The sequence below is a fragment of the Aedes aegypti genome, chromosome 2 (genome assembly GCF_002204515.2).
Source record: "Aedes aegypti strain LVP_AGWG chromosome 2, AaegL5.0 Primary Assembly, whole genome shotgun sequence".
In the NCBI taxonomy this organism is placed as follows: domain Eukaryota; kingdom Metazoa; phylum Arthropoda; class Insecta; order Diptera; family Culicidae; genus Aedes; species Aedes aegypti.
In genome coordinates, this window is record NC_035108.1 from 135,586,567 (window position 1) to 135,610,215 (window position 23,649).

A 23,649-nucleotide genomic window follows, 5' to 3' on the forward strand; every position below is an offset into this window, starting at 1 on the left:
TCATTATAAATACAAACAAGATAATTCCGAGAACATTATCAATCGAGATTGATTCCCCTTTTATATCGCTGTGCTCGCAGCTCATCAAACATCCCAACGACGTCGTTCCAGTAGCAAAGTTTTCCTTGTTGATGTTTATATTCCGTCATATTTTTCACAAAAGCACAAAAGCTGTCCAATATTGTCACTCCAAGCTGCTGAGCATACGACAAACATCAATACCGAAAAGCCATAGTCTAATATCTTTCGCCTTTTTGTTTCTTTCTTTTCCGCTCCATCAATGCAGAGATTAATATCGGATTTAAAATTTCCCAACCTGTTGCCGCCCAACCCACCGATAAAGGTAAGCAACAAGTCGCTTCATCCATCGACTCTTTTCTATATAGGTTATGTATAAGGAAAAAAATCCCACCCAGAGCCACCCACGGCTCGGCATCGTTCGAAGTCTGCCAAGAGCGATGATGATGCGTCGTAATATAGCCGTGTATAGCAACCAACTCGATTATCGTCATCATCGTTTTCATCAGCATCATATATCACAGTGTGTTTGGAACCGTTATTACCGAACAAAAAATTACCATCTGCAACAAACATTCTAAAGATATGGTGTCTTAGCATCCTGAAAGTTTGAAATTATTTCACCGAGAAAAACGAAAGAAATTGTGATTTGAAGGTTTCAGGCCATTTTCGAGAGATGCCATGTCTGCAGTACATTCCCACATCAATCATTATAAAAAGTAATCATCAGATTCACAATCAACAATTAAAAAACGAGACATCTAAAAATAACCATAAGATAACTTAACTGTCAAAAGATACTTGATAGTTGATGGGCTTTAATTCGCTACGTTAAATCAACGCCGAATGGAAAATTATTCTCCACTGGGCTCGATCCTGAGCCAACCGCCTCCAGTCACCCTGAACGTTGAGTACCCAAGTTGCTTTTGAGAATCGTACATTTGCAAGAACGAAAAAAGCAGTTTTCTTCCAAATGGACAACAAATTAAGAAAAATAAAAACGTCCATTTCTTCATCATGCCAATTGGTCGGTGTTGGCGCGCTAACCCCCCGTAATTCTTCATATTCTTTGAAGTGATTTTTTTTTTCGTATTCGGATATTCACTCCTCGGAATGATACATTATTGCGAGTATGTTGTGAAAAAATTAAGCAATTTGGTGCAGCCGTCCTTGAGTAATTAGCATTTAAGTTTCTGGAACCACACTTGACAAATAATGATCTTGAAATCTCTAAAAAACCAAAAATACTAAACCAATTTGTATGATTTTTTAAGGGTAGCTCCTCATTACCTGGCATTGTATAGTACACATTTTATTTTTTTGATAAATTGATCAAAAACAAAATGACCGCCAAAGATATTTTATATGGAGAATGTCAGTCCCCCAAGGAACATCGGAATATCATCAAAACTAGATCACTAACGATAAATGTTGACATGGATTCTTAAACTAGTAGAGTTTTTTGAGGTTTTGTGAAAAAATGGTACACAAATATGGAGAAACAAAAAGGTTATCGCGATTTGAATATGTTTTGAGCGGTTAAAAATGAAGCTGCCGGTAGAGGGGTTAAGTAAAATCATCTTATTTCAAATAAATTGTACAGCCCAAAGTATTTTCAGTAAGACGGTCATCCAAAACCAGTCTGCTTCAACATATTAGAATATAAATCTTATGTACCGACCTTTTGTTTTTGAATTGTCTTACACTGATTTCGAATTTCAAGTTGGTAAATATTCTTAGATTTAGGGTAAAAAATATTCAAGCTTTTCAAATCATTGAGGTTTTAAATTCCCTAGATAAAATCTTCAAACATTCTGAGAAAGAATTATGAGCGTCAATCTGTTATAAGGAGACTTACGGCTTCGGCACCATTCGACTATTATCGGCAACCAAATTTGAAACGCCCAATACACAGTATTTATCTATCAAAACACACCAACGAAAACATTCAGATGATTCTTTGCTCTGTCAGCTTTCCGCTGACGAGATTTGCGAGATGGAACAAACAATTTTGCCAGAGATGTCATCAATTCAAATGAACACGCCTCAAAATGCGACTGATTTGGAGCTGCCAAACAGATTCGCCTACAGCGCTTATGGGAAAGTTGCCGAAGAGATTGAGGCTGCCGACAATAGTCACACTGACAAGAGATGTTCGCAGCGTTGTAAAAACGTTTCCAGAAAATGTTTAACAAGTCTGTCAGTGTGAATCGATAGAGGATTGAGCAATGCATGAATGTTAACACACAAACACGTAATTTGGCAGCTGATGTCCGAGAAAATTACAAAAGAAGCGCGGCATCGGCTTAAACTGCCAAGAATACGTAAGTTCCCCTATTTAAGTTTTTCTTTTTGAAACCCATTATATGAAAATTTGCGTTCAAGGGAGCCCTAAAACAAACCACATGGCAATTATGTTGAACACACACTCTACTGTGAATTGTGATAACATCAACAAAATGCCCTCAATTTCACAAGGCAAGCCTTAAATATCATTCATTTTGAATAGTGAATGTGGACCTGATAGTTTTTGAATGATGAATAATTTTAATATTTTTTTTTTCAAGCAAGAAAATCCTTTGAAAATTGAGTGAATGAAAACCGAATTTGGTACTATATTGTTTAGTTCCACTAGAGTTAGAACTCTAGTGGAATTCAATGGTACAACTCTTTAATAACTCTATATTGAAGGGACCAACGAGTTAGGGAGGTTAACGAATCCATCAATTTCAGTCTGTCTGAACACCGACCAAATATCGAGTACCGTAAAATGGGGTAACGTTGATAGTTTTTTCGAAGAAAAGTTAAATATTTATGCACGCTGCTTCAAAGAATTATAGTTTATATTTTCAAAACAAGTACTGGTATCCTTACTATCGATTGCAGTTGATAGATTGCCAGATGATCAATTCTGAATGAATATATAATTTTTCATATATTCAAAAGTCGGTTTTCTGTTTTGGGTACCGTAAAACGGGATAACTTTGATAATGCGGGTAACTTTGATAGTGCGAGACCCACAACATACTCAACGAAATAGCAAAGTTTCTGTTAATCAGTTAAGCAAAAGTGCCAATTTGATTCTTTTCGGCAGTGGGGTTTTTTGAAAGCTACAAAGCTCATATTTGGCCTCAGTATGCATCGTACTGAAGCGCTTCTTATTGCAAAGTTTCAAACATCATCGGCCGAGAAAACCCCCCATGCCAAAGTGAATCACGGAAGTGCCCAAGTGGTTCTGCACCCTAATAGTTTTCACCACGTCAAGCTGTCATGAAACGGCCTACTTTCCTGCACTGAATTTTGCAGTGTGGTAATAGTCATTACGCAACTGAAACCAGTGTTGTAATGGTTCATTACGCAACGCTTTCTTATTACGCAACTGTTTTGAGTTGCGTAATAAATCATTACACAACATGTTATCAAAAATTGTAAAATAATGGTGAATGCATTCCGATATGGTTTCTGGCACCCTCAAGTGGTATTTTACGAAGTTGCAAAAAATGTTGTACGCAACTCGTTGCAGAACTCGACAATTACAGCACTCGTCGTATTTATCCAACTCGGCAAGCCTCGTTGGGTAAATGTACAACACGTGCTGTAAAAATCATCATTCTGCAACTTGTTGAGTAAACTACTATTCAACAAGGAATGCATAGGACATGGAACAAGTAAGCATATAAGAGCAGTGTAGATATTCTACTAAACAGCTCGAAGATTTATTGTCACTTCAAATTTACATTTATATACGGAGAGGATGCTAGGATCAGTGCTGGGAATTGTAATAATAGTAGGCTTGAATTTTGAGAAACTCACGTGGCTATTCTAGTACAGTAGCTCAAAAACGTGAATCTCATCAAGTTGCCTATTTTGGGTAAATTAATTTTCTAAATTGTAAGTGTCATTGAAGGCTCTAAATGCGGGAAATGCAGCGGGAAATAGAACATTTTTCTACAGTAATTTTGGGTTGCCCTTAGCAACGGGTGTTTTGCAATTTTCAAGGCTTTTTGCCTACAGCATTAAAGACTGTGATTGGCTTTGTTTGGCTACTGTAGAGTGAATTCCAGATTTTTCCCAACTCTGGCTTGGATAGCATGTCTTTCAATTGATGGGTGCAGAATTATTAATTATTTTTTCGTCAATGAAGGTTCCGGGCACACCGTGTACATGGGATTCAATCCATTGTTGAACGCTGGTGCCATAAATGCCTCCATAGTTGTTTGATTTTATCGGTTTCATATCTGGTTTAATTTTTCATTATCTCTCTTTTTTTCCCGCAATGTCCCACCTCAATCTCGATCCACGTGTGTCGTCCATTGATGGCACTACCACCGACGCAGATTTTAATAGCATTCTGCAAAAATGATCCCGTGTTCGAAGCGTTGGTCACCGCCAGCCACCGGCTCAACTTTGAACCCACCTTCGTCAAGTCGGCGGAAACGGCCATCGAAGCGTTCCAGAACGCGGCCACCGGAGGGCATCACATCATCGTGGTGGACGCACGGTATCCCCGTATCATCGAGGCGGACGTTCTCGGGAGGTGAGTAAGTGCCAGGGGGTGAGTGATTGATGAAGCAGACCCAAGCCGATCAATTTGAAAAGGCTACACCGACCGCTGTCTGGCAACACATTGCTTTCGAATTCGATGTATTGCGCCTGCAGGGCGATTACGTGCAATACATTAGTGTGTATACAAATATTCACCACTTTAGATCTTGGACAAGCATGAACCGCAAAACGGAGTTAAACTGATCATTTACTATTTCTTAAGTGTTAGATTGGTACACAGGCATTGCAGAATTCGCTCTCATTTGAGTATGAAGCACGATCAAAGCAAGCAAAGAAAAACATCTTATCTGTTGCGGTCCACGATCGTCATTGTATCGCAAGGTGTAACAAGTCTGATAAATGGAAGCAGCGAGCGGGAGCCCCAAAGAGAGAGCGATGATAAAATCCACTTTTTTCGCTTGTTTACCGTTGGGGATAGGTGTTTTTCTTTACTGGCACGATAAACAATCCACGAACTTCCAATAGCAATAGTGTCCCCCAGGCTTGGAGCATGTTTAGAGGGGTTTTATCATGCACTACTATCCCCCCAATCTGATCAAAGTTGTAGCAGTATACGATAAACAGTCTCTCATAATGTGCAGCATGTTATGATAGTTACAGAGAGCGATACGTGAGATATTCTCTCAATTTTCTCAGGATTCAATTCCTGTTGGTACATAATTATGCTTTGGGTTTGATTATCTTGAGCCAGTCTTCAAAAAATCCCACTCCAAGAGCTGCTAAGATCAAAAACCATCAGAGCAAGATTTATTCCACGCGCATATTTTGTTCAAATCCAGGCATGCAATGAATCATGCCACGTATATGAGAGGATTGAATCCCAGGATTCAATCCCTGATCGATTGTTAGCCGGGTGAATGAATCTAGTAAGCACTGATATTTCATTCCATATCGGTTGACTTTTGTCTGACAGGACACACTTGGAATGTGGCTGAATAGCAGTTTACGGAACAAGTTGCAGAATGATGATTTTTACAGCATGAGTCGTAAATTTATCCTACGAGGCTTGCCGAGTAGGATAATTACGACGAGTGCTGTAAAAATCGAGTTCTGCTTCCAGTGAATGGTATCTGGAAACCAACGACAATTTTAGTTAACGTTCTGACCTAATGTAATAACGTCTTATGTACACGGGACTTCCAGCTCCTAAACAGAAAATATGAGTCAGGTGTTGTCAGGAGTTTAACATTGAATTTCCACATGTCTGGATTCAACGTAGCTCTGGCGTTCAAATCTTTTTCTAAACTATTTTTTCCTTGAGTGGAAATCAACGCAAGTAATGGAAATTTGCAGTGGTATGATACCATATCTGCTCTATTTTTACTTGTTGAATTTAATTGTCCTGCTTACTATTTCGTCTCCCGTTCGATATGCAGGTTTCATTTGTCCCAATCCTCTATGAAACGTCAAATATGCCTAGCGAAGAGCATTTTACCTTCAGTCGATTGCCTATGAGCATAATGATAGAGAATCAATCATGGGGTTGAATCCTAGCATAAATCACGCAAGCTGAGATTGGAATAATCGGGATTCAAAACGATCCCGCTCATTGAGAAGTTTTCAAAGCATGCTTGTTTAAATCTGGGAGCAGATGGATGCTCTTAGAAGACTGTCTTGAGCTATAATCCTTCACTTTCCATTTTTCCTAAATTCTTCCAACCATTTAGAAATAGTTTTTATGAGCTTGGAATAAGATATTTCTAGAGAAACACTCGACACTCGAATGATATTTTCAGGGGTGGGACATTTCGCATAATGACGTTTCGTATAAGGGCTTTTGGTATAATGGATATTTGGCATAGTGAGAATTATATGCCTTCTTTTAAATGCTACCTGATCTTGTATGAAATTGCTCTATGCGAAACGTCCATTAGGTCAAACGTCCTTATGCGAATCGCCTTTATGTGAAACGTCTGTATGCGAAATGGGTCACCCCATATATTTTCAAGATCAATAAATAATCAATTTATCTGTATTCTTTTAGGTCAATCCGAAACTCGAAAGGTAGTCAACATACAACAATGGTAGCAGTAGTTAAGAAAAAGTAAGTATGAATTTTGCGTACTGTTGTAATGTTTCCGAAGCTCATTTGATGTACGCGAGTGCCTGACTTGACTTCATACTTGAAATTCATATTCTCACATGTTTCATCCTTCACGGCTACATCAGTTATTACAATGTTAGAAGCTCCAAAAAAATGCACAATTTGGTAGGGTTCTACATTTCTTTGTTGGACTGGCGCTCTGTGTTCACCAGATGCACAATTCATGTAGCCGTCAAAGAATATGAAAAATGAAACAAGCAAAACTATGGGGCTATTTTTCATCCTGGTTTCATTTACTGCATCTTCCCACAGAAAAATATTTTTCATTTTCCCACATTGGAGAAGACGTATTAAAACGTCATTTTCTCTGCACAAATGGTTTCCCACTTTTTAATTAGATAAAAATAGTGCATCATTGAAACAAAGGTACTTATGGCATTGAAAGATTTTGCTCGAAAGTCATACACTGCAGTATTTAAAATTAAAATGAAATTTGAGGATAGTTGTACTGAATTTGAACCAATGTCCCATCGGAATAATTCTAAAACTGTGCACATTTCCAAAATATCCAGCATTTAAAATAAAAAAAACTAGTCATCTATACAATTGCATTCGAAATAAAATGAAGAAAATCCTTCAAAAATTAAATGAATGCTTATGTTGAAGGTCAAGAATAAGGTTAAGTACAAGTCGTCGTCGAAAATGGCTGGCAAAATTTGTTGTGGAAACAAAGATTTCAAAATTGATTTAAATAGGTATCGTTTATACAAACATATCAACATTCGAAATATGACATCAGATGCGATGTTTTGTCCCATTTTTCCCAACATCTTTGTTACTGCACATACATGCATGTGCAGTCGTAGCCGGAATATCCCATTACTTCAAGTCAACTTCCCTTTTTACAATGGGCAGAGGCCATACAAACAGGCCAACGTTCATTTCGGCCTCGGAAACAATGCAATCCAAAATAGCATTCCTCCTTCAATTTAAACTCCCATTTGGCTGATGAAGAATGTTTCATATGTGCGTGTTTCTTTTCTCTTGCTCTTGCATTTCAGTTTATTCGAGAAGGACGATACGGCTGTGATTTCGCTGTTGGATGTTGGCTTTAACAGGGTAAGTAATGCTCCAAGTTCAATGCAGTAAAAAAACACTTCCTGCTTAACATTTTCAATCTCGGAGGAATCCTTCCACTTCTTCATCGTCATTTAACTCAATGCAAAATAGATGAGCATGAATAAACGATAAATCAATTTAAGTAAAACCCAATCAACCACATCGATCCCCAGCATTCGATGCTTTCATCCATTTCCCAGGCGAATAGTTTCAACCAGCAGCATATTCTCCGGAAGAATGGGCAGAGACAAGTTGGAAGCTAATAAAATTACTTTTCTCGTTTTCTTTTCCTGCCTGGCGAAACCCTTTCCCCGGGAACTTCCGACCGACGGTGAATGGATGACGATGGTGGGGCTCCTCCAACTTCCGGAACTACATCCAGTGCATTATCGAGTCGCCGCATGTGTCCATCTGCTCGTCAGAACTACGACAGATACAGCACTCGCTGGTCCGGCCACAGAATGTGATATCAACTCAACAGGTAAGAGCTTGTGTCCTTGATGATTGTTATTCCTACTGCACTTGCTGCCGTCGGCAGGTATCGCCCTTATCTGACGGAGGCAAGAACTGTATCGAAAAGTAAATAAGCATTCAATTAATTTGGTTTTCAATCAAATTTTCAATAACTCAAAATAGAAATCAAAGCATCTCGTGATTTGGAATATTATAAATATTATAATATATGCTATGGTGTTTACTAGTACCACAAATCCCATGAATTTGTTTACATTCTTCAATTTATATCTTTGAAAATATTAGATGAAATGACAAGTACCTTTATTTGGCAATACTGATTCTAATGCAGCCCGCAGACGCTCAGACGGTTTGACCAACATTGACTCCGCCCCCAAGTTAGTCAACCTGATTCATGTTGCTGCAACCGTTTGACCGACTGTCAAAGTTCGTTGCAGCAACAAGGAATATTTCTTTGCATGTTTTGAATGATCACTGATTTTGAAAGGACTCCTCCTTAAATACCACCAGATGCTTCAGAAATTCCAAAAGGAAGTTCTTCAGCGATCTTTCTTGTAATTTTTCTACAGAGTCCTCCAAGTATTTATCCAAAAACTTCCCGAGGGATTTCTTCAGTGATTCATCCAATGCTAGACTGGCCCAGCTTAGTATGGGAGAAAATTTAAGGTGTATAATTCCAAGAGGCACCCTCCAGAATTATTCCTTAGAGTTAGAAGAAGACTTCCTGAAAGTTTCAGCTCATTTGGTCGTTCCATGAGCTGGCGCATTTGAAGTTAATATGGGATTTTCAGCTAAAACATATGGGATTCAGCGCATCATCTAATGTTTGGTTCAGGAAAATCTTTGATCGCGTTTAATTGCACCCAGAATGTCAAAAACATTACTTGATACCATAGCAAACAATATTGTAGAAGGTTGTATCATGATTAAAATTGATAAAGTTGGTGTTTTAACTATTTGAAGTATAACAACTACCGAAAAGCTAAACATTACATATAATTTGCAATTGGATTAGATGGACAAATTGATGTGAAGATTTGCGAAAAAGTTACACGTCTTCTCTTTTCGGTAGTTGTTAAACTTCCACTCGGCTGGTTGGCCGTAAACCACTATTCATAATTAAAACAAGTATTTATCGAGCAACGGACTCATGTTCCGTAACCGGTCGTTTGAGAACGTCGCGACCCATTGGAAGCCCACACAATAGAATCCTCAGCCAGCGCAGTTGCTGGCTAGTGTAGTGTGCTATTCCTATATCTAAAAAACAATGCGCTCTCGGGCTAGGCATTGGATATATATAGAAAGCGTTGTGTTTGGATGGGCATCTAATTCTTCCGAAAGAGGTGCACTTTGCGAAAGAGGACCACGTGATTATTGAGCTGAAATCGAATTCAGGTTAACTTCTGCGTTCATGAGTCCTCTCATGGCGTAGTGGTTAACGCGCCCCAACTAGAGATCGGGGAGTCGTGAGTTCGATTCTCACTGAGAAGACGTGTAACTTTTTCGCAAATCTTCACATCAATTTGTCCATCTAATCCAATTGCAAATTATATGTAATGTTTAGCTTTTCGGTAGTTGTTAAACTTCCACTCGGCTGGTTGGCCGTAAACCACGATTCATAATTAAAACAAGTATTTATCGAGCAACGGACTCATGTTCCGTAACCGGTCGTTTGAGAACGTCGCGACCCATTGGAAGCCCACACAATAGAATCCTCAGCCAGCGCAGTTGCTGGCTAGTGTAGTGTGCTATTCCTATATCTAAAAAACAATGCGCTCTCGGGCTAGGCATTGGATATATATAGAAAGCGTTGTGTTTGGATGGGCATCTAATTCTTCCGAAAGAGGTGCACTTTGCGAAAGAGGACCACGTGATTATTGAGCTGAAATCGAATTCAGGTTAACTTCTGCGTTCATGAGTCCTCTCATGGCGTAGTGGTTAACGCGCCCCAACTAGAGATCGGGGAGTCGTGAGTTCGATTCTCACTGAGAAGACGTGTAACTTTTTCGCAAATCTTCACATCAATTTGTCCATCTAATCCAATTGCAAATTATATGTAATGTTTAGCTTTTCGGTAGTTGTTAAACTTCCACTCGGCTGGTTGGCCGTAAACCACGATTCATAATTAAAACAAGTATTTGAAGTAGATTTGCGAAGCTCATGCTATTCTGCTTTGTATTTCCTCAACATAGCCACTAAGCGCATCATAGCCACCTATGACACTGGGCGAGCTGCTGCATAAGGCGCATGCCCATATGTGACTGTACGGAAGGCTGATCTAAACCTAACTTTCAATAACTGATATGTTAATGAAAACGAGCTTAAATCTAGATACAACCTTCTGCAATTATGTTCATTAGGGTATCAACTACTGTATTTTTCATTCTGGGCTCAATTGAACGCAATCAACTAGTATACGGAACGAAACAGTGACATTGGGTTAATTCTCAATATATTTGGAACGAATATTCCATACAAACTTCAAATTGAATGCGCCAGTTGGTAGTGCAACCAATCGAGTTGAAATTTTATGAGCGCATTTTTCTTACCCTAAGGCACATATCTAGGGGGTGCCTCGTTGAGTTTTACAACATTTTTGTTTTAGGGCCAGTCTAATCCAATGCTTCCTTCAAGAATTCCACCAAAAAATCCTCCAAAGATTGATTTAGGAATTCCTCCAAAGAAACTTTAGGAATTTCTAAACAGATTCTATAAGGGTTTTTACCTACAATTCCACCAGGAATTCCTCAAGAAATTCTTAAAGACGTTGCTCAATGAATCGCTTCCAAGAAATTAAAACAGGAATTAATACACCAGGCATTGCTCTCATCAAAAATCTTGCAGTGATTCTTCTAGTGATTTCTCTAGGTATTCCTCCAATAAATATTCGCTAGAAATACCTTCAAACATTCCTACAATATATGCAGAGGTTTACGTCAGGAGCTCTTACAGTGATTCTAGCCAGAATTTCTCCTAGGATTAATCAAGGAAATCCACCAGGATGCCTTCAGAGATTCTACGAGAAATACAGTAAAAGAATTCAAAAAATTTCTTATACGGGTTTCCACCAGGAATTCGTTCGAAGTTTCGCATGCAATTTTTTAAGAGGCTCCTCCAGGTTATTCTCAAGGGATTCTTCGATGCAATCTTTCTATCTATCTATCTATCAATCTATCTTCTATATTCTATCTATCTATCTATCTATCTATCTATATAAATAAAAATGGAATGGTTTTTGTATGTCTCTAAATGGCTAACGAACGGGTCAACGGATTTGAATGATTCTTTCTCAGTTTTGTTCGTCAAGGATTTCGACGTGTTTGTGTGTATAAAAATCCCAGGATATTCACTGGGAAAGTTGAAAAAACGAGTGCGAACGAAACTGTCATTTTATATGGGACCATCAAAAGCGTTTTTCAACAGCCTACTTGATGGCAAAACGGAGTTTGCCGGGACCACTAGTCTTCAATAAATTCTTTTATAAATTCTTCCAGTGTTTGTTTTACATATTCTTCCTTGTATCCCTGAATGAACCGAAGCATTCGGGATTTCTGAAGAAATTATTTGAAGAATCTACCTGAAATTTATCCGAGGATTCCTAATGGAATTTATCCACCAACTTCTACCAGTATTTCTTGAAGGATTTTTTTAAGCAATCCTGTAGGAACTCCTTCAGAGATTGCTTCAAAAGTTCTTCTAGAGACATATTAAAAAATTTCTCCACGGAATTCTCTGGGAATTTCTCCAGTGATTTCACAATAAAGTGTTCCATGTTTTTTTTTCAGAATTTTTCAAAAAAAAAAACTTTCAAGGATTCAATTTGAAAACATTCAGAGAAATGTTTTTGTTGAGAGGTTTTCGAGGCAGCATAACGAAAAACCAGTATCTGGAGTACTGTTGTTCGACACACTCAAAACTAGAAATATATTGGTTCTCTAATTCTCAACATTACACTATTACAATAACTTACAAATTTAGTATTCCCAATGTCAATTCAACCTTCGAACAATTCAAGCTCCCTATAAATCAACATTATACCATTAGCATTCCAATTTCTATAGTGATATAATTACTACTTACGGCAACTATCAATCACTTCGGTATCGTTTTAGCAAAGCCTTTCATCTAGCTATTCCGACACTTGTAGCTCTACGGTTGAGACAATTATTTAGTTAAGCAGATTGAAGGGTTACAACTTTTATACTTACTATTATTTTAAATACAATTTTAATTCAATAATTCAATTTAAGAGCAGCAATCCAATCAACAACGTCTTGTTCGTGGCTTTACACATCAAAGATGTCAGCGCCCTAGATTTTTCAGTCATTACATCTGTCTACCACTTTGACATATCCCACCACACACTTTGAAGGTCGCGTCCACGTAGCGCACCCTTTCTATCCCGGTGTAACAGTTTTCTTTAATTTTCTGAGTAAATATCAGTGGAATATCTGGAGGAATAATCTTTCGGAATTTTCTAGATGCCTTGCTGATGCAAGTTCAAGTTGGTGGAAGTTCAAGTGAAACTCTGGTGATATTCCCAGTGTTAATCCTGAAATTCCTTAAAGAAAGAGGAGTTTTTCTCGCGAAATCATTAGTGAATTCCAGATGCAATCCATGGAGCAACCTCTGGTGGAATCTTTAGAAGAATACCAGGAGGATTTATGTGGAGGGTTTTTAGTTGAAATCCTCAGAGGATATCTTAGTGGAGTTTTCGAAGGAATTACTGGTGAAATTATTGAAGGAAATCTCAGAGGAATCCGTGAAGGAATTCCTTTTTTGAATCCAGAAGGAACTCCTCATAAAGTCACTGGAAGATATACTGGTGGATTCCCAAATAACTTGTGAAATCCTTACAAGAAATGTTTGGCCAAATTTCAGCATGAATTCCTGAAAACCCTCCCTGGAGATATTCCGCAAGAAATTCCTTGAGAAATTAGGGAAGGATCTCTTGAGTAATTCCGGTTATAAAATCCTTATGTGAAATTTCTGGTTAAATTTCAGGAGGAATACCTGGTAGCCCTTGAGGATCCTTGGAGATATTAATTCCTTGAAGAATTTTGGGAGGCATTCATTGATTAATTCAAGGAGTATTACTTCAAAGAATTCCCCATAAAAACCCTGGGAAATTCTGGTATCATCCCTTAATAAATTCCCAGAGGAATCCCTACAGAAACTTCTGATGGAATTTCTGATAAATCCCTAGAGAAACTTTTGATGAAATTCCTTGGAGGAATTACTGAAGATGTTCTTGAAGGAACTCCTGATAGAATCATTGAAGGAACTCCTGATGAATATCCTTAATAAACTCCCGATAAAATTCCTATAGGAACACCTGATGAAATCCCTAGAGGAATTCTTAAAAGATTCCTAATGGAACTTGATAGAATCCCTAGAGGAACTCCTTATGAAATCCCTAGCAGAAATCCTGATGAAATTCCTCGAGCAACTCCTGAAAGAATCTGTTGAGGAATTCCAGGTGAAATCTCAGAAGGAAACTTTGATGAAATCCTTGGGGGAACTCCTGATAAAATCCCCAGAAGGACTCTGATGGAAGCCCTATAGATACTCCTGATGGAATACCTATAGGAATTCCTGATGGAAACCCTGAAGGAATTCCTGATAAAATCCTTGTATGAATTCCTAAAGATATTATTGAAGGAACTCCTGATGAAATCCCTAGAAGAACTCCTGATAGAATTTCTGGAGGAATTTCAGGTGGAATCTCTAAAGGAACTCCTTGTGGAATCCCTGGAGAAACTTCTCATATAATCACTAGAGGAACTCCTGAAGAAATCCCTAGAAGGACTCATGAAGCAACTCCTAATGGAAATCGTGGAGGAAATTTGATGGAATTTCGCGTGGAATCACTGAAAGAATTCCTGGTATAATTCTTACAGTAACTTCTGATGGAATCTCTAGAAGAACTTTAAATGGAATCCCATCACCTGGATGAATTCCTGGTAAAATTCCTGATAGGTTCCTTGTATTCCCAGCAATTCCTAGTACTATCCCTGGATGAATTCCGTTTTTAACTTTTGTTGAAATCACCGGTAGAGCTGCTAGGGCATTTGCTAAAAAAAATAGGTCAAAGCTTGTGCGAAAACGCCAGTGGAATATAAAGAAACAACTCAAGAGCGCACATTTGCTAGATAAGCATGTCGTCGACGCTGTGTAAATTTACGCATTTTGACTTGCCACCCATCTACACCGGCAGTTCATGGGACGTCGAAGCTTCAATTTGACACGCTGAAGTCGATGTTCGTGCAACATCCCTACAGATCCGTTCGTCAAACATTTGGCTCCGCCCACCGGTGGTTTGAGCAGAATCAAACTCGTTAGATTTTGGTTGACCGATTCATCAACCGTCAAATCGGTTTCACAAGCTGTCAAGTTGGTTCGTCAAGCAACATCACACCCGGTCAAAAATAGAACCAACATGAACACCAACGTGTTGAACAGAACCCAAAAAATCCATGTGTGAATTCGAGTAGCTGACGCTGAAGAAGGCTACAAGTGGTAGTTTAAATATGCGTATCTGTCAAAGATAAGCAATTAGGTCGGAATTAAAAGGTACAAGGTACTCAAATCTTCTCTATGATTCTCTATGGAGATATTGCTCAGAGGTAATACCGAAGGCCCTTTTTCTCTACGTCTAATAGTTTCGTAGATATAAATTGGAGAATATAAGCAAAACCATGGGTTTTCGACAAATTTGCAATCACTTACTGACCAAGGGGTGATCCGATAGGTAAAACATTGGCTTTTTACCACAACTCATTGATTTGTTTAATTGTTTCTATAAGGAAATGACAATCCCTATGCAAGCTTTCAGAAATCATCATAGGAATAGGTATACTTTAATTTCTTCATAATCATCGAATGGGACTGATATGCGGGTACTATCAATATGGGACGCACATGGTTTGATATTTTTTTCACATTTCGTCCATACAAAGTTATAACACTGTTCGGCAAAAAAAAGTCGATATGAATGCACAGAGACCGGACACCCCGGGCTTGAAAGTATAAAATAAACAAAAATAATGGCGTTTTCAGAATGTTCGTGTCTGCCCCAGGTCATTTTTAAAATATACTTGAACTTTTTGCATTTTTTATTTAAAAATCTAATCTAATCAATAAACCGACACAGTGTTTTATATTCAGGACAGGGGAATTCATGTGCCATATAATGTTTTCAACTTTAAATACAATATGAAGAGTTGTAATAAGATTTGCAGGGAGCCCTCCCCATTTTTAAAGTATCGCAAATGATGGAATATTTGATAAACAGGGGGTTGTCAAAATAACTGGGACAGGCAAAAATTGGGCCAACTTTGGAATGCTGTAACTTTGACAAAAATTGACCGATTTCAATTCTTTAAGAAGTAATGGACGGGTCAACTAATCTAGTTTTGAGGTGCATCCACGGAGATGAACTATGACCACCGGATACCGGTGATAATCCGGATTTCCGGAAGCATGTCTTGCGCCAAGTATTAATATTGGTCCAGAAACAACCAATATATGGCCATTTCCCCGGAATCGGTGCCGGTAGTGGATCCGAATTGGGATCTAACAATTTATTCACTCAAAATATGTCGCGCAATATTGTTTTCTCCCTAGCTTATCATAAAATACCCTATTATAAGTTGAAAATGAGTCTTGTACAGATTTGGCCACTCATGGCGCCGCCCAGTGCCCCGGGGCAACCTTTCATAGGGGACATTTCGATTTCGACACCAAAGCATATCATGCGACGGCTCATTCTTCATGTCTTGTCGTAAATAGGGCAACTGTAGACTCAAAATGGATAGTTGACTACAGTGACTACTTCCGGGACCACCGGATGTTCCAGAGGGAACCTGTAATTAGGGACAATTGATATTGAACTCCAATACATATCGTGCGACAGTTCATTTTTCATGTCTCGTGCTAAATAGGGCTATTATAGACCTTAAGTGGATATTTGACTACAGTGGCCACTTTTGTGACCACCGGATATCCCTGAGGGAGGCTGTGATGTCTTCAATGACAGATTCCTCCGGGAAATTCCGGTGGTCCCAAAAGTGATAGGTTCCTTAGGGAACTATAGGAGGTCCCCAAAGTGGCCATTCTAGTTAAATATCCATTTTCGGTCTAAAGTTGACCTATTCATGACTAAACATGAAGAATGAGCCGTTGCACGATGAGTATTGGAGCTCAATTCCAATTGTCCCTAATCATAGGCTCCCTAGGGGACACCCGGTAGTCCCAAAAGTGGCCAATTCAATTAAATTCCCATTTTGAGTCTACAGTTATTTTATTTACGACAAGGCATGAAGAAAGAGCCGTCGCATGATATGTTTTGGTGTAAAAACAGAAATTTCCCCAATGACAAGTTCCTCCGGGAAATTCCGGTAGTCCCAAAATTGGCCACTGTAGTCAATTATCCATTTTAGGTCTACAATAGCCCTATTTAGCACGAGACATGAAAAATGAACTGTCGCACGATATGTATTGGAGTTCAATTTCAATTGTCCCTAATTATAGGTTCCCTCGGGGACATCCGGTGGTCCCGGAAGTAGTCACTGTAGTCAACTATCCTTTTTGAGTCTACAGTTGCCCTATTTACGACAAGACATGAAGAATGAGCCGTCGCATGATATGCTTTGGTGTCAAAATCGAAATGTCCCCTATGCAAGGTTCCCCCGGGGCACTGGGCGGCGCCATGAGTGGCCAAATCTGTACAAGACTCATTTTCAACTTATAATAGGGTATTTTATGATAAGCTAGGGAGAAAACAATAAAAAAAAACTATATTGCGCAACATATTTTGAGTGAATAAATTGTTTGATCCCAATTCGGATCCACTACCGGCACCGATTCCGGGGAAATGGCCATATATTGGTTGTTTCTGGACCAATATTAATACTTGGCGCACCAATCGCTTCAGAATTAGATCTTCTATCTTCATGTGTAGTAAAATTTTGATTTTTTAGCCGAGACCTTTGATAAAAACACGTCATAATTTTACTGCATAAGACATGCTTCCGGAAATCCGGATTATCACTGGTATCCGGTGGTCATAGTTCATCTCCGTGGATGCACCTCAAAACTAGATTAGTTGACCCGTCCATTACTTCTTAAAGAATTGAAATCGGTCAATTTTTGTCAAAGTTACAGCATTCCAAAGTTGGCCCAATTTTTGCCTGTCCCAGTTATTTTGACAACCCCCTGTATATCAAATATTCCATCATTTGCGATACTTTAAAAATGGGGAGGGCTCCCTGCAAATCTTATTACAACTCTTCATATTGTATTTAAAGTTGAAAACATTACATGGCACATGAATCCCCCTGTCCTGAATATAAAACACTGTGTCTGTTTATTGATTAGATTAGATTTTTAAATAAAAAATGCAAAAAGTTCAAGTATATTTTAAAAATGACCTGGGGCAGACACGAACATTCTGAAAACGCCATTATTTTTGTTTATTTTTATACTTTCAAGCCCGGGGTGTCCAGTCTCTGTGCATTCATATCGACTTTTTTCGTCGAACAGTGTAATTTGGAGCATGATTTTAGAAAATACACTTAAAATGAATACTATTCATGGAGCTAACTCAAAAGTTGCAAAAAATCAAATGGGACTGTTATGCGAGTATGGGCAGTCAAGTGGATGAACAGTTCACCAAAAAAAATTTTTGACATCGGTGATAGTCGATTACACATTTGTACTTTTTTGTAGAGAATTGGTGTGGAGTGACTCATATTGAATGCAAAAGTTACTGATAACTTTTCGACACAGCTTTCATATCCCGTACAGTTGCCGTGGGGGTGAAAGTTGAATCGTTCGAGGATGAATAAAATAGATTTATTCCGTGCGCGTTGAAGTAAGATGAATCGTTCCCGATGGAGCAGATGAATGGAGCTTTGATAGTAGAATGACATGGCCAATACCAGTAGAGGTTAAGGAGTTGAACGTGTTCTATTTCTAGTGTTATTCATCCAATAGAAAAAAAAATCCTAGCGAATCTTTGCTGAGTTATCAAAACAATCAAATATACCTATTATAATTTTTAAATGTTTACCAGAAAAGCGCACACTTAGGCTTTTTCAATATACCTACTTTACAATTATGATTTATCGTTTACAATTAACCAGCCGAGTGGAAGTTTCAACAACTACCGAAAAACTAGCATTACCTCAGTCGGTTCAAATTACCACGAGGTACGTTGAGTCCCACGTTGAGATTCATAAGCTTGTCTTTTTAATCCCTTAATCAGCTGGAATAGTTTCCAATTGCCCTGCTTTCTAATATGTGATAGTGCCTTCTATTAAAATGCTCTCGAGTAATAGATAGCAGTTTTTTTTTTTTGAAAACTCATGTTTTATCACTGGTTGTTTGACTATATTTTAATTTATTTGAATAGCGATTTAGGTTTGGAATGCTTCTATTAGAATGATTCCCACACTCTCTGTAAACAATACACCCCAAAGCGTTATAATCTATTGTGTTATTCTTTCTCACAGATATGAACAAGCGCTAGGGGCAACAAATCGATTTAATATAAATCCCAAAGATAATCGGATTTCCCACATCCCTGCAAACACACACGGTGCTGACCAGAGCGATAACATCAATGGACCATTGATCCGCGTAGATGGCTTTTTCCGCAAACCAACACCCTCTCCATATATTGCCAATGCACCACATGATAGAAAACTACAGTCCAGATAGAAGCTATTTCAGTAGATTGACTCGCATACCGTACAATGGTCAGCTGCTCTACTAAGGGGCATTCTTCTGTCCAGGACCAGCTTATTTGCGCTTCGAGGTATCGATATTTGTGCATGAGGGTGGCCCATACTGATCAAACTTCAAACAATCTAGAATAACATTCACCCAAATTTGGTCATTTCGACCCTCAGAAGCTACTGTGAAAATCAGTTGATTTATGATCGGAAATGTAATTGGAATCCATTTTCCCATAGATTTGGTTGATTTTCCTCATACAATCTTCATCCCTTAGAATTAACGGATTCCACTTAAAATTTGACAGTAGCTCTTGACGGTCTAAATAAACGAATTTGGGGGATACAACTCAAAATGTTAACTAATTTTTTATTTTTCTATATGAATATGGGCCACCTTAGTGTGCATGATCTAGTCAAGCACGGTTCATATCGAGCGGATTGAGTGTCAACCGGAGACAACCCAAGGCAACATGCTGCTCTTTACGTCGCTGGTAGTCATATTTTTACCCAAATGACCAGCAATGTAATATCCGAGATGTAGGACATAATGTACGGTGATCCTGTTCATCTTTCAATTTTTGCGATTTCGATTACGATAGAGTCATCTAGGTGCTCCGTTGGCCCCATTTTTTTCTTGTTTAGAGTGTCGTCACTCTGACGACCACATTGTGTATTCAGTGCCGGATTTGGGCTCCGGGGGCCCGAATCAGTACTTAGGAAGGGGGCACTGAATTATAACTTCAGCACGTTCTCTTAACTGGCATATTGAGCTTCAATCTCATATGCGATGTTCTGTTCAAATGCATAGGGAAGTGTCTCTCTTTCACTCTGATTTTATTTGTTTGTGATTTTGTCACACATCGCTACACATCAGTAATATTTGTAAATTTAAATTTTCACTAAGAAATATATTCATTCCTTGTGTAATCCAGTAAAAAATACTTCAAGAATTATTTTAAAGAACTCACCAGGAATATCCTTTGTGATTCTTCCACGAACTTTTCATGTATGTGTAAAATTTATGTGTTTTTAAGAGGTTCCTCTCAGATATCCCGCGGGGATTTCTCCTACAATTATTTCCGTACTTTTCCATTCATTTCTCCAAGAACTCCTTTACCAGTTTATACTGAGTTACTGCTGGGATTATCATTTCCGGGTTAAGTAATTAGCATCCAACATATTTTTTCCTGAAGTTAATTTAGGCTTTCTGTGTTTACCATAACATTTCTCATAAAAGCTCTTTTAAATTTCTTAAAAAATCGTTTGAAGAAATCCTTGAAGGGATGCTTCAGAAAATATTTTAAACATTTCTTCAGGAAAGTCTTCTTTGTTCCAATTGTTAGTTTGACACACCATCCAGTTATTCTTTAATAATTCGATAAGCAATTTCCTGAAATTACTGATGAAATCTCCAAGCAATAGTGCAATAAATTCTAGGAGTCTTCCAACAGTTTTTCCAACTTTGCCTTTGAGGTTCTTGATAAAGTTTCTCTTCAGATTATTTCAACTAAGCTTCTAGAAAATCTTACGGCATTTCATCCAGCATTTCTTCAAAAATTCACAGCAAAAACTATTCAAGACCTCTCGTACAAGAACATTCAATGATTTTTCCAGGTGTTACTCTGAAGATTCCTTTTAAAATACCACACAAGTCTATCGTAAACATTTAAACAGGATTGATTTGAGAAAAGGTCTCAAGAATACAGGGATTTCATTACAATTATACAATTGTTTCCCATGGGAGTCATTCGGATTCTTCAGCAAAATTCAACAGAAAAACAGCCAAGTATTTCTCAGTGATTTTTTCTTTCTTTTACCAGCACTGGTACTGGTTTTTCTGGGGATTTTTTTTTTCAATTTACAACAGATTTACTACGGGATTTTGCAATTCATAGCTGAATTTTTCAAAAAACTACTGCAAAAAATCCATTAGATATTCTATTAGGATCCAGAAATTTCTCCAATTCTTTCCTATACTTTAATCCCGGGATCCTTTCAAAAACAACATCATGAAACCTATCCACTCTCATTTTTGGTAGAAAAGCTTCGCCAAGAATAACTCATTATTTGTTAGGGATTTATTTACAAATTACTCAATGGTTCACTCCATATCTATGTCCAGATTTCTAAAGTAAAAAAAAAGATTTGAAAGAACTTTTAAAGAAATTTGTTGGAAAACATAAATTAAAGCTTAAATTGAATACGGAAAAATAATAATATCCTAGAAAGCTGAAGAATTTACCGTAGAATTTCTGAAACTTTTTGATGAAACTCCTGACTACATGCCTCATAAAAAAGCTCAAGTGGTTTTTGTAGGATTAAGTACGAAAAATCTAGTTATTTTCCCTGTCTTCCCATGAATAGAACCGTAACATTGCAAGGAAACCCACCCATCCCCTTCAGCGTTTGAAAAATTTGATCCGCGGTTGCAATCGAGCTACAAATGGTACATTTTGATTTTTGGAGGAATTGTGAGGCTGCAAAAAATAGTATTTTGCAGTGAAATAATTCCGAGTTTCACTGGCTTGACTGATTGTGATTTGCAACGCTTGCCTACTGTAGTGTGAATCTCAGAACTTTTCCCAACTCTGCTTATGATGACTGAAAATTTGCCATTTTATCACGTGTTTTCTGAAGAGCCAAATAAAATATTGTTTGCAATTTCTCATCGTAATAGGCTGTTTTTTATTACGCCAATCTGTCATGAAACGGCCTACTTTCTTGCACTGAAGTGTGTGTTTTTTTTTTTTTTTTGTTTTTTACAAGGGGGAAATCTGCAAACAGATCCCCTGAGAAGATAACTCAGGGAATGCGGGGATGACGCACCAACGACGACCCGCTAAAACCAGCCTATGCACTGTGCATGAGCAATTCATTTAGAATTGCTCAAGTGGTGAACAATGCATCGACATGACCCTTGGACTCAGACCCTCATCTCCCCGGAACCACCTTACGGTATTTCTTCGGGAAGGGACCAGTGCATATAGCACAACACGTGTAGCAGAAGTAGCCTAGGCAAACTGCTTCTCCTAGCCGACTTAAACAATGTTACAAGGGACCAGCCTCGGCAGGGCTAATCCTCTGCAGCCAACTCTTGGTCGGCGCGCCATAGACGCTGCAATTCTAACATAATGTGAGTGACAGCCGTAGTTACTGCATTCCAGCACTCGGCATCCGCACACATTCTCTCTATAATATTGTCGGGGGACGTGTCCCCTCCGCATGTAGTGAGCATGCGACCTCTCACAACAATGAAACGGGGGCAATCGAACACGACATGCTCCGCTGTTTCCTCTACACCAGCACAATTGGGGCATGCAGGAGATTCTGAGTGCCCGAACCTATGCAGGTACTGTCTATAGCAACCATGTCCTGACAGAAACTGCGTCAGGTGGAAGTTCACTTCCCCATGGCTTCTACCATACCAATCTGACACATTTGGTATTAGTCGATGGGTCCATCTACCCTTAGTGGAGTTATCCCATTCCTGCTGCCAGCTTCTGAGCGTTTCCTCTTTACACGTGTCGCGGACTCCTCTGGTACCCCTTTGGTTGAAGCATTGAACATCTTCCTTGATGATGAGCCCGATGGGCGTCATCCCGGCTATGATGCACACGGCCTCTTTAGATACCGTCCGGTATGCACTTGCTACTCTTAAGCACATTATCCTGTACGTGCTTTCCAACCGCTTTAGGTTTCTGTTCGTTCTAAGCGCTTTTGACCACTGCACTGAAGTGTGGAGTGCGGTAATAGTCGTTACGCAACTGAAACCAGTGCTGTAATGATTCATTACACAACGCTTTCGCATTGCGCAACTGTTTTGAGTTGCGTAATGAATCATTATACAACAGTTTTTCAGAATTTGTAAAATAATGGTGAAAGCATTCTGATATGATTTATGATAAGCTCAAGTGGGCTTCTACAAAATTGCAAAAAATGTTGTACGGCAAGCCTCGTAGGATAAATTTACCACTCGTGCTGTAAAAATTATCATTCTGCAACTTGTTCCGTAAGCTACTATAACGAATATTTATGTAAAACATCTGAAATACAATGTTCTTAAACACTTCCAAAAACTTTCGATATATATTTGTTTTAGAAATAATGTTCAAACAATATAAACAAATGAGATATGTGCTGGCCAAAAATCAAAATGGTAAATGCATTTTAAGCAAACAAATAATCATGAACCATCATTTTCTAGGACACCTTCTAGACTTTTAATAAAACATGAAGCAGCAACTTGAAGATTCGATTATCGTAGAGTTGATTGAAATATTTAGAAATATTTTTCTTAAATCTACATAAATAAAAATGGAATGGTGTTTGTATGTCACGAAATGACTTCCGAACGGGTCAACAGATTTGAATAATTATATTTCCCTTTTTTTCGTCAAGTGTTCCGACGTGTTTGTGTGTATAAAAATTCCAGGATATTCACCGGGAAAGTCGGAAAAACGGGCGTGGACGGAACAGTCATTTTGTATGGGACGATTCATAGCGTTTTTTACCAGCCTACTTGATGGCAAGACGAAGTTTGCCGGGACCACTAGTGTACAATAAATGTGTTTTGAACTATTCTTTTTGGACTCTCGGAAGGGCCGGGCATTTGTCTCCTATTCAACCCCCCCAATTCCGGATCTGACTGTATTACACACACCCTTTCTTTCGTTCTACGGCAGAGCTATT

At 38.5% G+C, this 23,649-nt stretch overlaps 1 protein-coding gene across 15 annotated transcripts in view; it reads left to right on the forward strand.

The window, feature by feature from the left end:
• LOC5577718 (high affinity cAMP-specific and IBMX-insensitive 3',5'-cyclic phosphodiesterase 8) overlaps positions 1-23,649 on the forward strand; it is a 730,891-nt gene that overhangs the window by 684,660 nt on the left and 22,582 nt on the right. For all 15 annotated transcript variants that reach the window (XM_021842486.1, XM_021842487.1, XM_021842485.1 and 12 more), the window contains 5 exons: positions 287-343; positions 4,356-4,555; positions 6,569-6,628; positions 7,690-7,747; positions 8,130-8,228. In XM_021842486.1, coding sequence (XP_021698178.1) covers positions 287-343; positions 4,356-4,555; positions 6,569-6,628; positions 7,690-7,747; positions 8,130-8,228 — 474 coding nt within the window. The remainder of the gene's footprint in view (positions 1-286; positions 344-4,355; positions 4,556-6,568; positions 6,629-7,689; positions 7,748-8,129; positions 8,229-23,649) is intronic.